General features: G+C 30.4%; 1 protein-coding gene across 1 annotated transcript; it reads right to left on the bottom strand.

Annotated features, from left to right (window-relative positions):
* Window positions 1-343: 343 nt before the first annotated feature.
* Window positions 344-16,602, bottom strand: LOC107455713 (uncharacterized). The gene is made up of 6 exons (XM_087165209.1): window positions 16,369-16,602; window positions 13,219-13,271; window positions 9,386-9,490; window positions 5,288-5,335; window positions 2,545-2,601; window positions 344-516 (listed from the first exon to the last, which is right to left on the bottom strand). Exons 1-6 carry the CDS (start codon window positions 16,508-16,510, stop codon window positions 466-468), a joined length of 456 nt encoding a protein of 151 aa, XP_087021335.1. The 5' UTR covers window positions 16,511-16,602; the 3' UTR covers window positions 344-465.
* Between the last annotated feature and the right edge of the window lie 678 nt (window positions 16,603-17,280).

Genomic DNA, 17,280 nt, shown 5'->3' with positions numbered 1-17,280 from the left:
TAATGCTGTTAAGTTTGCAAAGCTTGTGACTACCAAAAATATAAGAGAGTTTGATATATGATAGTTTCCGCATCAAGAAATAAAAATATATAATTTAATAAGCAATAATGAGCAAATAATAAAAAGTAATAGGCAAAATATAAAAAATACAATACATACTTCTTAATAGGGTTTTTTTATAACGTAGTTTGAATATACTGGCAAATATATTGTTTTTTCTTGTGTTTGGAAGTGACTGTTATTACACTGCATTTTTGAACTATCGCAATGTAGTGAAAGGCTATTGTGATTTATAATTTTAAAAATAAACAAACTGTAGAATAATTTATTTTAAAAAAAAGACAATATTTATTTTTCTTTTCAAAACAATTTGATTGCTACTTCAGTAGTTCAACATTTATAAAATAATTAAAAGTATTTCGGTTAAAAATACAAATTTATAAAATCTTGACAGCATTTAATGCTTCAGCATTTTCCTTCAAAATGAACTCTATTTAAAACTGCAGCCCCACAATCCTAAAAAGAATAATTGTATGTAAATTGGTTGTAAATTGTATGTATATTGGTATGGTTTCAAAAATTTTAATGAATCTTTATTTCCAAATTTAAAAATAATGAAACGTGTACTTAAATTTTCTAAAGGTAGTGTTTCTTTTGTATTCAAAATATTTAGAAAATTTCAAACTTAAATAATTTTTTTGAGTCTCAAGTCTCCTTGCTTATTTTAAAAATATATCGGGCTTTTAAAAATAATAATTATTCTTATATTTAATGTTGTGTTTATTTTATATCATATGTTGGCGATTTTTTTAAATCAAGTACAAACATATATAATTTTTTAATCTAATGGGTAATTCAAAATCAAAAATTTAAACTTTAGATATTAAAACCTATGCTCCCGTATTCAGAGATTACCTAAATTATAAATCGTTTAGTTTTAAAAATTAGCTAAAAAGTATAAGAAAATCTTTAGTTTGTTTCACAGTTAAAATTGATAAATTTCTACAATTGATGCTCACATTTTCGGAATAACTATTTAATCAGATATTTCTGATCAAGTTGCTCAGTAAATAATTTCGTTTTTTTAAAGACAATGAAAGGTGTTCTTATAGTGAATTAATATTTTAGTGAATTACAATATTTGATTCTAATCCAATACCTTTTGCCATCTTTCTGGCAATGGCGAGATTTCACTGGCACAAAATTTCTATTTGTTGTAAAAAAAAAAAACATATCCAAGTGAATTTTGCCTATATTGACCGCTATTAGAATTTTCATTCTAAAATTATGGTATGATAAACGGCAACAGTCTGTTCATCCAATAGACCGTATAGTTTACTGTATAGAATGTTTTGAACCTTAATGGTTTTGAAACCATTTACGAATAGTACGATTAAAAAACTACGAATAAAAACTGTACGGATTTTTAACCATTTACAAATAACATGGCTTAAAAACCACAAAATAGGAAATTTAGCTGGATAGTGGAGATAGTTTAACAGCTTTATAGTGCTGCCATCTATGCGTGAATGAGAGCATCGTATTCAAATTTCCAGGGTGACAAATAGGGGTGTAACACTTTTCATGTGTTACTCATTCTTTCCGTCATGACATTGACAGATAATACCTCTCTGCTATAAAAACCACCCATTTGAAGAAACTAAGTGGCTTCATTACGAGAGGGGGCTCAGTTGGCGTAATGAAATCCTGGTTGCTTAACCGTATTAGGTGAAAGGTGTTAATAAACAGTTTTTCTCACAGTTTGAATGCCATCTTATTCATGATTATTTTACTGTTTTGTTGAAGTAAAGTATGGTAAAATAACAATTGAATAAATTGTTATTTAACCATTTTTTCGAAAGCTTCTAACAGTGAAGTAAAGATTTCACTTTTTAAAAATATTTAAAGAAACCAGAGCATTGTTGTACATTGTTTCATTGTTTTTTGTCCACAGGGAAAAAGGGCTTTAAAAAAATGGATAATTTTCTTGACGTTTGAAAATGAAATCATAGACGTCAAAGCGACGCCACGAGCTTCTTTCCGTAAGAGTAAGAACCCATATGTCGAGTATTGAGATTAAACTTTTACCTTTTCAAATGATCGTGGCGTGTGTCCAATACGATAAAGTTAATCTCTCAGTGATCTTATGAATTTTGACTAGCAGGTTGCCTTTATTTTATCCTTATAAGCTTAAACTGGCCTAATGTACCTTCATGACTTTAATCGAAATTTTACAAACCAATTTGGTATTAGTGCATTGATAAGGTATCTTCTTGATACACATCGGATATTTCCCCCCCTGCTTGATCAGCAATAAAAGGGGGGCATCAATTAAAAACTACTGAGTATAATCAATCGCACTTTATCACAATTTATGCTGTATCAGCTGTCGAAATGTATAATGATTACGCGGCTTAAATGGCTGCTAAAAATATAATTAAGTCGTCCGTTGGGAAAAAGTAAAATTACTTTCCGATGAGCCTAATATAAAAAATTATATTATGTAAAAGAGTCTTTGAATATATTATGTTTAATGGTACTTACATTCATTTCAGCCATTTTCTTACATGCCTCAGCCTGCATCATATCAGCACACGTCGCCTAAAATGTATGATTGTTTTTTTTTAAAAAAACAAGTAAACAAGTATTCATCAAGAAAATGTTATCTATATTTAAATACATACAGTTTGACCGCTTTTCTTGAACTTCACAAATAAGGATAAATAAGGATAGTGCATTTTTTTTTTTGGAGATAAAGGTCCGCAGTAAGTTCACTTCAAATTGCATTGAGCTGTTGACATGTTGTCAATAGTAATGGTATTGAAATGCTTCCTCACAGAGGAAAAAAAGTATCGAAAAATTCACCATGTTTCTAGCTCTGTTGGAACATTAAAAATATCGGTAATTTTTATAGAAGCTCATTGGTGATAATTTTGGTAAAATCAGCAATAAAAGTTTCATAATTAATATGTGATAAAATGTGGTAGGATTTGGTAATTTTATCATGATGTCTTCGAGCCAGACATCAAAACCATTTGCTTTTATAAATTTACTTTTTAATTTTGCAATTTTTTGCCAAATATGTGGTAATACGATCTATAATTTTTAAAACCAGAATTTCCGGTAAACCGTGATCATACGAGTGGAAAAATCACCAAATGAATGGTTCCAGAATTTCTTTTTCAGCGTTGCGAATGATTCCGTGTTCCAATGATTCCATGTTGTGTATGAAAATGAGTGGGAAAATTCCTCTAAAATGCGTAATTATGCAGAAGATTTTATGTCCCGTTTTTGAATTGTTGAAAATGCTATAAAATCACAACCCATACAGAATGAAGATCAGCTATAACTAAGAATGAAGAGGGGGAAAAAAAAGATCAAAGGCTGATGTAACGGTCGAAAAATGGTAAATTTTGTTCGTTTCAGTTATTTTGGGAAGAAAAAACAACATTTTTTGGTACAGACTTTTTTAATTAGTAAATTTACATTTTTCATGCGTAAAATTATATTTTAGAATATAACATTATACATTAATAACCAGATATTGACTAGAGTTGACAAAATGACCAACGATGAAATTCATGAACCAAATTCATGACAAATTTTAACATATTTTTCTTCAACCAGAGATGGTAATATTGTGCAAAACTGAATATAGAAATATCCGTTACGGCATTTCAAAATGGCCTGTTTTAGATTTGAGCTTGGGAGAGTAAAATTACTCTTAAGAACAAAAAGTTTCGTTACATTTATACCAACACGCGATTCTGCCTTATTCTCGAGTGGGGACGCTAAATCTGCAATCTGTTTCCCTTTCTGAGCTTCATATTGTTTTTAGTTATTTATTTTAGTCGAAATCTGTACATTTAAAAACGTTATATGTAACAGGCGGTCATATAAATTTTCTGATAAACTTCTAGAGAATTAGGGGTCATCATCAGGATTACAATTGCATAGGAACCCATTCCCCGAAATATTGGTGTACGAGGCTTGAAGTGCTTTTCTTTTAGTACTTGTTCAGAAGAACACAAATTAGCAGTTCATAATAAGGAAACGTCTCTAGCGGCGTACAACAACATTTTCGCATGTTTTCCTATGTAATTTTAATCCTTATGAAGGGTCCTAATTTTTCTAGATATTTGACATATTATTTATGGGATCTCTTGCTATTTAAAACGCTTTTAAGCTTGCATATCTCGACATAAAATAAACTAAGAATATTATTTGAAAATAATTTTTCTAAATATTTGCTATATCATTTATGTGATTCTTTATTACATGAAACGCTTTTAAACTTGAATACCTCGACAAAAAATAGTCTAAGAATATGCTTTGAAAGTATTTTGTTGCTGGAAAAGAGAAACAGCTCATAGATCTGAAATATGCGCAGTGAAATTATTCAAAATCTGCCGAAATATCTCCTGCAAAATAAATCCAAATTTAAAAAAAAATATCTATAATATTTTTTGTAATGACAGTGAATACTCATAATTATTCCATTATGCATGCTTAAACACATTGATGATTGAGCTTTTAGTTATCCATTTCTTATAAAATAACAGAATTGAATTTTTGAGCTATTGGACTTGAAACACGTTGTTAGAAGCAAAATTTGACTGCATCTTTTTGATTTTTTCAGCCATTAATGTACATCGCACCTGATTTTTTTTTTATTGTTTAAGAGGGAAAATTTTTAAGACATTCAAATATTTCCAAATTGCTTTTCGAAACAAATACATTACTTGCGTCATAAATAAATTATATATTTAACTATCGTTTTTTATCATCATATTGCACATTTTTTCACCTTTTTATAAAATGTTTTTTTTTATTATTTTTTTACATATTTATATGTTTTACATATCATAGAACTTGGCATATTCAAGAACAGTTTTTGAAACGTTATTATTGCTTTTAAACAGTTTTTGAAAGGTACTTATTTTATTGAATTTATAGGTTTTTATTTCATATTTTCCATTCACATTTATGGAATAATTCCCTTCGGGTGTTGTTTTTAAGTAGATAAAATGCACAGTGTAAAACTCAATGCTATGCAGTAAAAGGATTTTTCACGTAAGATGTATTTTCAATGGTTTAGTAGACTCAAAATATTCTAATCATTAGACCATACTGCCAACATCATTTTTAGTTTCAAAATTAAGCACATAAACGGATTTTATTGGATAACATTTTATCAACGGACTTGTATTTTTTTTATCTTAAAAATATATAGAGGCTTAATGCAATTTGAATCATATGTATTGAGTTTTCTATTAAAAATACTTACTGAATATTCCTCTACTGCACTCCGAGTAACTTCGAACATAATATCTTCCTTTAAAGAAATAAATACATTATTGAAATTGCACTTAAACTGTACTCTTCAATATAATAAATAAAATTTTAAATGCACTTTAAAAGGCTGATGTTCAAATGAAAAGAATTTACAAAATTGAGTAATTATTTTCATAACCACAAGGAAGATTTGAATGAAATTTATTTTGATTGTAATAGTTGATATAATGCAAAAAAAAGTTTTTAGTTAGTTAGTTGTAATACAGATGCGTGATTTTTCGTTCTCATCGGAGTCAGAAATGGGTGAAATAGTGGTTGCAGAATAGATCAGATAAAGTCGGTTATATGACCCCCAAAGAACATTTCCTAGAGAGATTTCTTGTGTTAAATAAGACGGTCTTTAAATGTAAGCGCTATTATTCCTCGTATTAATGCTCTTTTTAGCCCTAGGTGGTGTTGAGCGAATGATTGAGAGTTGTCTTGCTTAAACTCTTTAAGAGATCATTTGAGATGCGCAGTCTTGGCCTGGCAAGACTGCTTATCTCAAATAGCGCATTTAATAAATATTCTCACCAGACAGAATGAGCGCCATACTGCAGTGTGTTGCTTTCGGTTAAATTAATTAAGAGTCACCGTATACCTGTAACCTAAACCAGACAAATGCTTTCGCCATAGACATGGAAGATATCAAACCACTCCTGTCATATTATTTGATTTTTCAGATATTGAATAATTGTAACAAATTATTCCCCTTGGCTATCATTATGTGAAAGTGTGCAAAATTTTTACTAGGGACCAGCTATTTTCTTTACATCATAGATTTTTTATTTTATTTTTTATGTTATTTTTTGTCTTTTTATTGAATGGCTTTTCTGCATTTGAGGAATGCACTTGGTCTGGTTGAGTTTGCTTCCCAAGTTTGGAATTGATACTGATTTTAATTTCATGAAAGACAACGCAAAGCCATATAGAGTCTATCAGATTTACAATTTTCTAGAATGTTTTCCTGTTCTTGAAGAAACGTTAAGGCATACTTAAAATCAAGCGTTTACTTATTAAACAGACATTAAAATTTGAATTTAAAAATAAAACATTTTACTGATAAGTTGAAATACTGTCTGCATGAAAACAGAAGTTGATATTAGATACGTCAATTATTTCTTGTTTATTTGTTGAGAATACATGGTTATGTCAGAATACATACTTCAAAAATGTTTGCAACATTTTTATTGGATATAATTTTTTTAAATTTTAATTAAGTATTTAAATTTAATGCATGTTAGTCAAATTACATTAAATAACTGAGAAATTATAAAGATCATTACATATCAAATTTTAATGCTTTTTCAGATTCCGTTTTATATTTTTAGTTGTGTATTTTAAAGAAACATTTTTCAAACCCTTCTGTAGTGATACATCTATCTTATGAATCAATACGTACGTATGAATCAATAAAACCGATGATATTTCTTTTCTCGCGCTGGCAACAGTTTTCATTTTTAATTGATAGGCTTCGGCGCTCAAGAGCACGTAGTGAGCATCATATGGCTAATCTACATTATATAAAACGCTAATACGTTTTAATTGATAGGCTTCGGAGTGCAAGAGCACGTAGTGAGCATCATATGGCTAATCGGGTGAATTCTCACCGAATTATCAAAAAAATTCTCACAAAACTATCTTCATCGAAGTCGATGCTTTTCATCCGGCTTTCAGTAGGGGAGAGTGGGGTCAATTGTAACAGGGTACGATTGTAACAGAGCAAAAATTTCGAGTGTCGGGTTCTAGATTTGGTTCCTAGGTGGCGCACAAGGTGTATTTAATAAATCTACATGTACACCCCTGATGGCAACCATTTTTATGTACTTTTGAAAGAGTTACATCACAAAAGATATTTTCACGCCACGCAAGTACTTTTTTTGGTATTAGAATATTATATTGTAACAAAGTAATTTTGTTTAAACAAATAAAAATTAGTAACCGAATATGTAAGTGGACACTTTAATTAACATCTCAATAAAAAAAAGATTGGTTTTGCTAATTAACTAGCATTGTTTTTAACAAATGAAGATGAAATGGCGTCTTGGGGACAATTGTAACAATAAGTAAAGGGACGATTGTAACAGCTGAAATTAAATAATCTTATGTTTACAAACCATTACTTAACTCTTTAAGAACCACCAATAGTTTCCTATATCATTTATATTATGTTGCATATGCATTATTTTATTTGTCACCTTTCACAGCATAAATTAAGATTTTTAACCCCTTAAAGTTAAAAGTTTAACCCTTTAGGTTTCTGCTCATTATTATTTTTACTCCTAAAATATCACTACTATTTTGATCAATAAAAAAATATATCACAACTATGATAATATGTATAATTAACTATGTTTTAGTTGAATTTTTGAACTGTTACAATTGACCCCGTAAGTGGGGACAATTGTAACAACTGCACGACTGTCAAAAATTGTTAATAACTAATATAATAATATTTAAAATCGGGTATTTATTTTTTTTCTAGTAGAGGGTAGTCTACTTTACTCGTCTGTCAATTAATACTAATAATATATTGGATTTTTTGTTAGTTAAAAATAGTTAAGTAAAAAATGTTACAATTGACCCCACTCTCCCCTACTATTTCATATTGTTTTACAACACATGGTTTTAACACTCTGGTGGGAAAGACTTTAAAACAAAACTTACAACAGTTACTTTTCTGAACAACTGAAATTTAGAATAGTGTGATTAAGAAAAATATGTGAACTGCTTGCAATTTCAAATTAATATTGAAATGCACAGGTTTAGAATTTTCTACAGTGAAAAGTTTTCGGAACTTCAGTGTTCAAAAAAGTATACAAAAGCTAGACGTTAAGAACGTATCCAATGAGCGAGCATCGGATTGCGAAGCAATCCGAAATGAACTGCGAAAGCAGTTCCGGGGGTTGGTGAGCGCTAGCGAGCAGGGGGCGAAGCCTCCTAGTAGATAATATTTTATTAACAATAGATCGCTTATTGGAGATAGAGCTCCAAAAAAATGTAAAACTTTCGTCATTTCTTAACTGTAAGAGAAATGCAAACGTTTCTAAAAAAAATTATAAAATAAGAAATCATTAAGAATTTAATTATTTAAAGTGAATTCTGAAAATTATTGCTACTAAATCTCTAAAAAAAATATTTGTATATAATTTAAAAAGAGACTAAACATAGATTTGTCTTAGAATTTTTTAAAAGTGAACTTTATATTTTTTAAATTAATATTTTTTTTAATAACAGTCCACTATAAAAAAAATTTCTTGAAATTCCTGCAAATTTTGTAATTAGAGATGCCAACTGCTTCATATTCGACGTAATATTTTTAAAAAAACGGTAGAGAACTACAAACTAAGCTGCAACTTTTCAGTTAATGTTGTCAATTTTTTAAAAGGTTCACTCAACATGGGCTGAATTCCGACAAATTGGTCTCTCATATAAGCTCTCGAATCACTAAGATGTAATGGTAATTAAAAACCGTGTATATCCAATTATTAACATCAAGAATCATAAAGTAAAAGACTATTACTCGAGAATATTTATCTTCCGACCGGAGCAAGCTGGCATCTCTGTATATTATATATATATATATGGTATGTATATATATGTAGCATGTATATATATAGACACAAATAATAAATTAAAATGAAATAGTATAAAGAGAAAACTATAAATGGGAAAATCCAATAGTCTTCCTCAAGACACATCTATTGGAATAATATATATATATATATATATATATATATATATATATATATATATATATATATATATATATATATATATATATATATATATATATATATATATATATATATATATATATATATATATATATATATATACCTACATACATAAATTCTCATCACATTCTCTAGCTGTCTTTCAGGAATTATCAATATAAAATAAATCTAATCAACATAAAATAAAATAGAAAAAATACTAAAAAACTGTTTAAAAATATCATTCTGAGAGGTTAATTAAAACAAAGTGTAGTATTCGAAGAGTATGCTCTTCACGAATTCTACAATGAGGAGCATTCTCATACAACATATACCTGTTCTTCTCCATCCATTTTGCACATCTCAAGAAACGCTGTTTCTATGTCTGGCCAATCTTTTGAGGCATAACTCGACACCCGTTTTACGACCTTCAAAAGTTTCTAAGGTAAAAAAAAAATGAAAAATATTTTCAAGATTTTAGAATTCAGTGCAAGATACACCAGATAAATAAACACAAATTTTTATTTCAATTTTTTTTACCAAAAAATAAGGAATAAATCTGATTCATCAGGTTTCATGGATAATTTTATTTAATTATTTATTTTTTTTTAGATATTTTTATTTGCGGTTAAATGCTTTCGTCTCTTAGGAGAGATACAATTGTGGAGTGATTCAGGAGAGATTTCTTTTTTTTTCCTACTAGTAATTAAAAACAAACTTTCATTTCAATTTTTACCAAGCCATTTAAAAGACATCAAGGAAGAAACTGCACCGTCAGATTTTGCGGGCGATTTATTTTTTTTCTAGAGAATGCTAACTATTTCGTTAAGGAAAGATACAATTTTAGAGTGATTCTGAAAATATTTATTTCTTGCTACCAGATAAATAAATAAAAACTTTAATTAAAAATTTTGACAAAGCTGTGTAAAAATTACCAAGGTGAGACTGAGGCAGAAATCTGCAACGTCTGATTTTATGGATGATTTCTTTTTTCTATTCCTTATTGACTTGGCTTGCGCCACGTTTTTTTTGTTAAAATTACAGATGTAGCTTTGAATCGGGAAATTTAACAAAGCTGTTTAGTATAATGGGAAACCTACAAGTGACGTAGTGTAGGGGAGAGTGGGGTCAATTGAAACAGGGCACGATTGTAACAGAGCAAAAATTTCGAGTGTCGGATTCTAGATTTGGTTCCTAGGTGGCGCACAAGGTGTATTTAATAAATCTACATGTGCACCCCTGCTGGCAACCATTTTTAGGTACTTTTGAAAGAGTTACATCACAAAAGATATTTTCACGCTACGTAAGTACTTTTTTTGATATTAGAATATTGTATTGTAACAAAGTAATTTTGCTTAAAGAAATAAAAATTATTAACCGAATATGTAAGTGGACACCTTAATTAACATTTCAATAAAAAAAATTTGTTTTGTTAATTAACTAGCAGTGTATTTAACAAATGAAGCTGAAATGGTGTCTTGGGGACGATTGTAACAATAAGTAAAGGGACAATTGTAACAGCTGAAAATAAATAATCTTATGTTTACAAACTATTACTTAGCTCTTTAAGAACCACCAATAGTTTCCTATATCATTTATATTATGTTGCATGTGCATTATTTTATTTGTCACCTTTCACAGCATAAATTAAATTTTTAACCCCTTAAAGTAAAAAGTTTAACCCTTTAGGTCTCTGCTCATTATTATTTTTACTCCTAAAATATCACTACTATTTTAATCAATAAAAAATATATCACAACTATGATAACATGTATAATTCACTATGTTTTAGTTGAATTTATGAACTGTTACAATTGACCCCGTAAGTGGGGACAATTGTAACAAGTGCACGACTGTCAAAAATTGTTAATAACTAATATAATAACATTTAAAATAAGTTATTTATTTTTTCTTCCAGTAGAGGATAGTCTCATTTACTCGTCTGTCAATTAATATTAATAATATATTGGATTTTTTGTTAGTTAAAAATAGTTAAGTAAAAATTGTTACAATTGACCCCACTCTCCTCTACGTATCGTGATCCTGATTGGTTTTTGAAACTTGGAATTTGTTTACGTTAGCAACTGTTCTTTCCATTATATTTCGAGTAAGCCAAGCCCGTCTTTTAACTATATTTCTTAATTAACACAAAGACAGATATTAAGCGATGTAGAACGTAAGACAACTAATTATGCATTGAAGTTGCCAGGTACACAAAACAAAAATATATCACGGCTACAATAAAATGCATTGAACAAAAAATAAATATAAATTAAATAAAAGACGTAGAAGAGAAAGAATTATATTTCAAGAAATTGGATGTGTGATACTGCGCTGTATTTAATTAATTTCACGTTAATTATCACTCTAACTTATGAGGAAACACTTAGATCAATTTTAACACTCCAATTACGGTCTTTTTTTTTGAAGTGCAAATGCCCAATTGAAGTGAAGAGAATGGTGAATATTGTAGAATTACATATTGTTTATAATAGAAAGGTGAACAGTAGTAACGTAGTTATACTATTGGAATCTCTTCAACACGGCAACAGAGGTCTGCATGATTGTTCATCGGAAATTGCATCAGGTTATATTAGTAGAAGACTTTAAGAGTGTGTACGGTACGCAAATAAAAGACGTTATTGAAGTTATACTTCCTATGAGACTTCCAACAAGGTTGCGTTAAACGTTTAACGCTACATTTTTATTGACCGGGAAATCACGTGGTAGGATCCAGTTTTCCCTCATTCATTTCCATATTGTTTTGGTTCTCACTAGCATAAAAATAATAAAAGTCATAAAAGTATTGTTTTTCTATAAATATTTTTTTAGTTTGTTTTGATACACACACAATTTAATAGGGTAGTATTTTTTATTTTCAAATTTAGTGGATAACAATCGTAAAAAATGAGTGAAAACAATCCCACGGACAATGCGACGGATTTAAGGTTATGTCAAGGTACGTCTCTTGTGAATATCAATTGATTGTTCGGTTTTCTCTTCTGAAATTACATTATGACGCATTCACATGCATTATTAATACAAATACATTTTCCATGGCGAGACGATGAGGCAACCACAAGCACTTCCACTGGTTCGAGAGGTCCACGAGGGAAAAATGCACAATATTACCGTGATTACAGAGCACGGAAGCGAGCGGAGCAGGAAAAAGAGTCGTTGAATAGAACTAGTGATCCTTCTACGACTGCTGATTCTTCTACAACTAACGTCGCAGATTGCGAAGTTTAACTTCTTCCGCGCGGAGGGACTCCACGCACTATTTTTTTAGTCGATTTTTTTTCCTTTTTTCTTATTATTTTAAGTTTAAAAATTAAATGCTCTTATTATTTTGTGTACTTAAAATATTAAAGTAAATTATTCACTTTTAAGGATTTTTTAAAATCAATGAATTCTCTACCGTATTTTGTATTAGGAATGTAGTCATAAATTGTTGTTGTTACTAATGCTACTTGCCAATACCAGCAAGCCTGCTATGGGAAGCAAGCGATTTGAAGGCAGAGGGTGTTTTTTTTTGGTCATTCGTGGTGCCATCTATGGCCAACAAAAAGACTTAAAGCTCACGGACGTCGTATCCCGTTTTACAGGGAAGATCCATTACTACTCCATTTATTCATACACACATCGTAATTTTAAACTGAACCAGAGAATAATCAACCTCTAATTCAGTACCCTAATAGTATTTTATTTTATTTTATGACCGTCGTTGAACATGTCGTTTTGGGCTTACGACTAACAATGTTCAAAACCCGTAGCCTTGTAATTTTGAGCCCAATGCAGAAGACAAGGGAAATCCTGGATCAAGTATCGGGAGAAATTTGTCTTTGTGGGGGACTTTTTGGTGAAACAAACCGGCATTTGCGTCACATGGAGAGGTGAACCGCGAAAACTTCCCACTTGTACCGCAGAGGTATAGATTTGTCATGGGAATTTAAAGGACTTAAAGGACCCTGATAGATTTCGCACACATCAGTCACCATTTAATATACTGCTATTCCGCGGCTGGCGGAATTCAAGCTCATGATCTCACGAGCACGAGCCCAACGTCCTACCAACCGAGCTATCCCGGCTGATATGTATATAAAAAGTTATTCAAACAGTTTAATTTTGCCTTTATAAAGACTGATATCATATTTATAAACGAACTTACCTCTTCTGGTGTAATCTTTACACATGCATCATATTCATCATTTATCTCTTTATCTGAAAGTAAAATATATATTTTATTGGACAGCAGCAATATCTCTAGGTGATTCAATACTAGTGAAACAATCTTCAATGAGCGGTAAACTTCAAATGCAAGAAGATGTGTATCTAGAGGCGGCTAATTTTGGATGACCTTCACAGTATTCCGTCTGCTGCAAACGATATGGGTAATTAAATAATCAGGAATGACATAGTAAGTTTATAATCAGAAAAGTCAATTTATTTTCAACTTATAAACAATTTCAATTTTCACAATGGATTCGTTTTTCTTTCCATGATGTCTGCGCGTGGCTACTGATTACGAACCGGTACCAGCTTCTAAATATGCCATTTATAGCTTCCTGCGATCCTGCTTTGTTACATAGTACCGGATATTTATCTGAAATTCACTCATTTTCGAAGTTTGTTATTTTTCCGTAAAAGAATTAGCTAGTATGGCATAATCCTTTCCTGGAACATACCATATTTGACGCACCGGTCATTTATTTGTATAGCACTCCTTTTTGAAATTTGGTTATCTTTTTTTCATAACATAATAAGCTTGTATGACATAAAAATTTGACGTACAGGGAGCGTACAGGATGAGACGTACCGGACGTTTATTTGTACTGCACTCTTTTTTGAAATTTAGTTCTCTTTTTTCCTTACATAATAAAAGCTTGTATGACATAAAAATTTGACGTACAGGGAGCGTACAGGATTAGACTCACCGGACGTTTATTTGTATTGCACTCTTTTTCGAAATTTAGTTCTCTTTTTTCATTACATAATAAAAGCTTGTATGACATAAAAATTTGACGAACAGGGAGCGTACAGGATTTTACGTACCGGACGTTTATTTGTACTGCACTCTTTTTTGAAATTTAGTTCTCTTTTTTCATTACATTATAAGTTTGTATGACATAAAAATTTGACGTACAGGGAGCGCACAGGATTAGACGCACCGGACGTTTATTTGTATTGCACTCTTTTTCGAAATTTATTTCTCTTTTTTCATTACATAATAAAAGCTTGTATGACATAAAAATTTGACGTACAGGGAGCGTACAGGATTTTACGTACCGGACGTTTATTTGTACTGCACTCTTTTTTGAAATTTAGTTCTCTTTTTTCATTACATAATAAGCTTGCATGACATAAAAATTTGGCGTACAGGGAGCGTACAGGATTAGACGCACCGGACGCTTATTTGTATTGCACTATTTTCGAAATTTAGTTCTCTTTTTTCATTACATAATAAAAGCTTGTATGACATAAAAATTTGACGTACAGGGAGCGTACAGGATTTTACGTACCGGACGTTTATTTGTACTGCACTCTTTTTTGAAATTTAGTTCTCTTTTTTCATTATATAATAAAAGCTTGTATGACATAAAAATTTGACGTACAGGGAGCGTACAGGATTAGACGCACCGGACGTTTATTTGTATTGCACTCTTTTTCGAAATTTAGTTCTCTTTTTTCATTACATAATAAAAGCTTGTATGACATAAAAATTTGACGTACAGGGAGCGTTCAGGATTTTACGTAGCGGACGTTTATTTGTACTGCACTCTTTTTCGAAATTTAGTTCTCTTTTTTCATTACATAATAAAAGCTTGTATGACATAAAAATTTGACGTACAGGGAACGTACAGGATTAGACGCACCGGACGTTTATTTGTATTGCACTCTTTTTCGAAATTTAGTTCTCTTTTTTCATTACATAATAAGCTTGTATGACATAAAAATTTGACGAACCGGGAGCATACAGGATTTGACGTACCGGAAGCGTACAGGATTTGACGTACCGGACGTTTATTTGTATTACACTCTTTTTCGAAATTTGTTTATCTTTTTTTCATAACATAATAAGTTTGCATGACATAAAAATTTGACGTAATTGACGTAAGGGACGTTTATTTGTAGCAAGCAAACTGTTTTTTAAGTTATTATTTCATGTTTTGATAAATTTATCTCTTTTGTATTAAGTAAAGTTTCATGGAGTCATTAAGATAATGTGTCAAGCATTGCACACCAACCACATTTACATCCCAGACAAGCTGGTACACATCGATCGAAATGGGTTAGTCCAAGCAGGTTTTGGAAGTTAAACTACTACCGCAGCTGAAACTTAAGTTCTTTACAATAACTGTTACATGTTTTTGTATTGTTTTTACTATAACAGTTATATATTTTTGTTAAGAGTTATACGTTTTTATAGAGAAAAGGTCAGCTGGTTAAAGTGTGTTAGATGTGTCATCTCTAACAATTGCATGCAGTTCGCTTGAACTTTCTATCTGTTTGAACAAAATCTAGCATTAAAAATATTTTACTAATTATAATTTATGTTTATGTTGTTTTTAGTTATTAAATTTCTGAACTTTCTTGAAAATTTTGAAAAAAAACCTACTTGAAATGTCTAAGGTAAATGTGATGAGAAAAATTTTTTTGAATTACTCCGTGCCTTTTTTTTTCCTTTTTGTATATACAATTTTGCAGTTCCATCAGCACACTAGCCGTGAATAAAAACTAAAATTTAGATGAAATAAAATTAAAAACAATGTAAGTATATTTTTAGTAAATACACTACGCTGTTAGATATTGACCACTTTGAAAAATATTCCCTTTTAAACATACTTAAAGTAGAGTCCTTGCATCGAATTAGAGGTTTAAGAGTAATGAATTCAATCTCTCATTGGCTGAGGAATTGTCTTATCTTAGGGATTATCTATCTTTATCAGCGAGCAAATTATTTTCTCAGAAATTACCTCAAGTAGAAAGCTTTGCAGACGTACTAAAAAAAATTTTTATATACCTAAATTTCATGCAGTTTAGCGTGTCTTTTGGCATCAGTAATAATGATCTAAACAATGTGATACTCGAAACAGTTAACACGATTTTGATCTGGATTACGAAACGAGTTTTTTTAGAAAAGTTTTCATTAGCTGTGATGACTGTCTGCGATACTTTTGGTTTTCGGACAATTTTGAAGCTGCAAGTCGAAACTCTCTAATTACATTAAGTATATAAACTCTAGTTACAAACACTGGAGCAGAATTATTTCAGTGCATTGCATCGAAAAGTTGAACATAAATTTAAAAATTATATTCACCTCCTGAAATGCATTTAATCCATTTCCTGCAAGGTCCAAAGTGTATCACTTCCCCTACATCGTCTGAACGCTGGGGCTTAGGCAGATTAAAACCCCGTGCAGTGTTGAAAACCATGCACATTAATATCACGTTAATAAGCATCTTGCTCACAATACTCCTAATATAATATGAACTTAATTTAGTATCTGTTCTCAGCTATCTATAGATTTTACTTAGCTCAATCATCTTTAAATATGTGAAAAATAGCTGTGTAAACAAAACAGCGAGCGTGCTTAAAACACATATTGGATTAACTGGATGGGGAAGTTATGTTTAAAACAATGCAAAGATCATTCCACGCTGGACTTATTTTCCTGGTACTTTGTTTCTTTTTGAAGAACATTCAGAAATATATATAATAACTTTCATTTTAATATTAAAAGAAAGTTTTTTATTGAATCTTGTATTCTAAAACATGCGCAGCTGATTTCCAATTTCTTTTGTATTGCAGTAATAAAAGAAACATTGCTTTGCTGCTGCGAATTTCTATTGCTATTTTTTTTCCTGTTTATTGAGAGTATTTAGTTTTTTGCGTTTGCTTTACTAAAAATTAGTTTATTATTTACTATGTATTTATTTTACACAGACTGTGATTTATTGGAAAGAAAACTTGCATGGACGGAAGAGGATGGAATAAATTGTCGTTGAATGAAATTATATTCTTTGAAATTTAAAACCTGCATCTTCCAATTTAATATTGTAAAATTTAACCCGTTTTCTTTAACTCGAAGCAGTTGCGAAATATTTTTGCATGCCAAAGTAAGTAACCAACAACTATTATCTGAGATTAAACCATCTTTGTTCATTTGGGTAGTGATTACACATGTACAGAACTCAAAAACTCTTAGAAGTACTACTTGCCCTGCTGGGCA

Source organism: Parasteatoda tepidariorum, chromosome 5 (assembly GCF_982258835.1).
Source record: "Parasteatoda tepidariorum strain Cologne lab strain chromosome 5, Ptep-v5.0, whole genome shotgun sequence".
In the NCBI taxonomy this organism is placed as follows: Eukaryota; Metazoa; Arthropoda; class Arachnida; order Araneae; family Theridiidae; genus Parasteatoda; species Parasteatoda tepidariorum.
The sequence above is the reverse complement of the archived record's forward strand: the minus strand, read 5'-3'. Positions and strand labels throughout refer to the sequence as shown.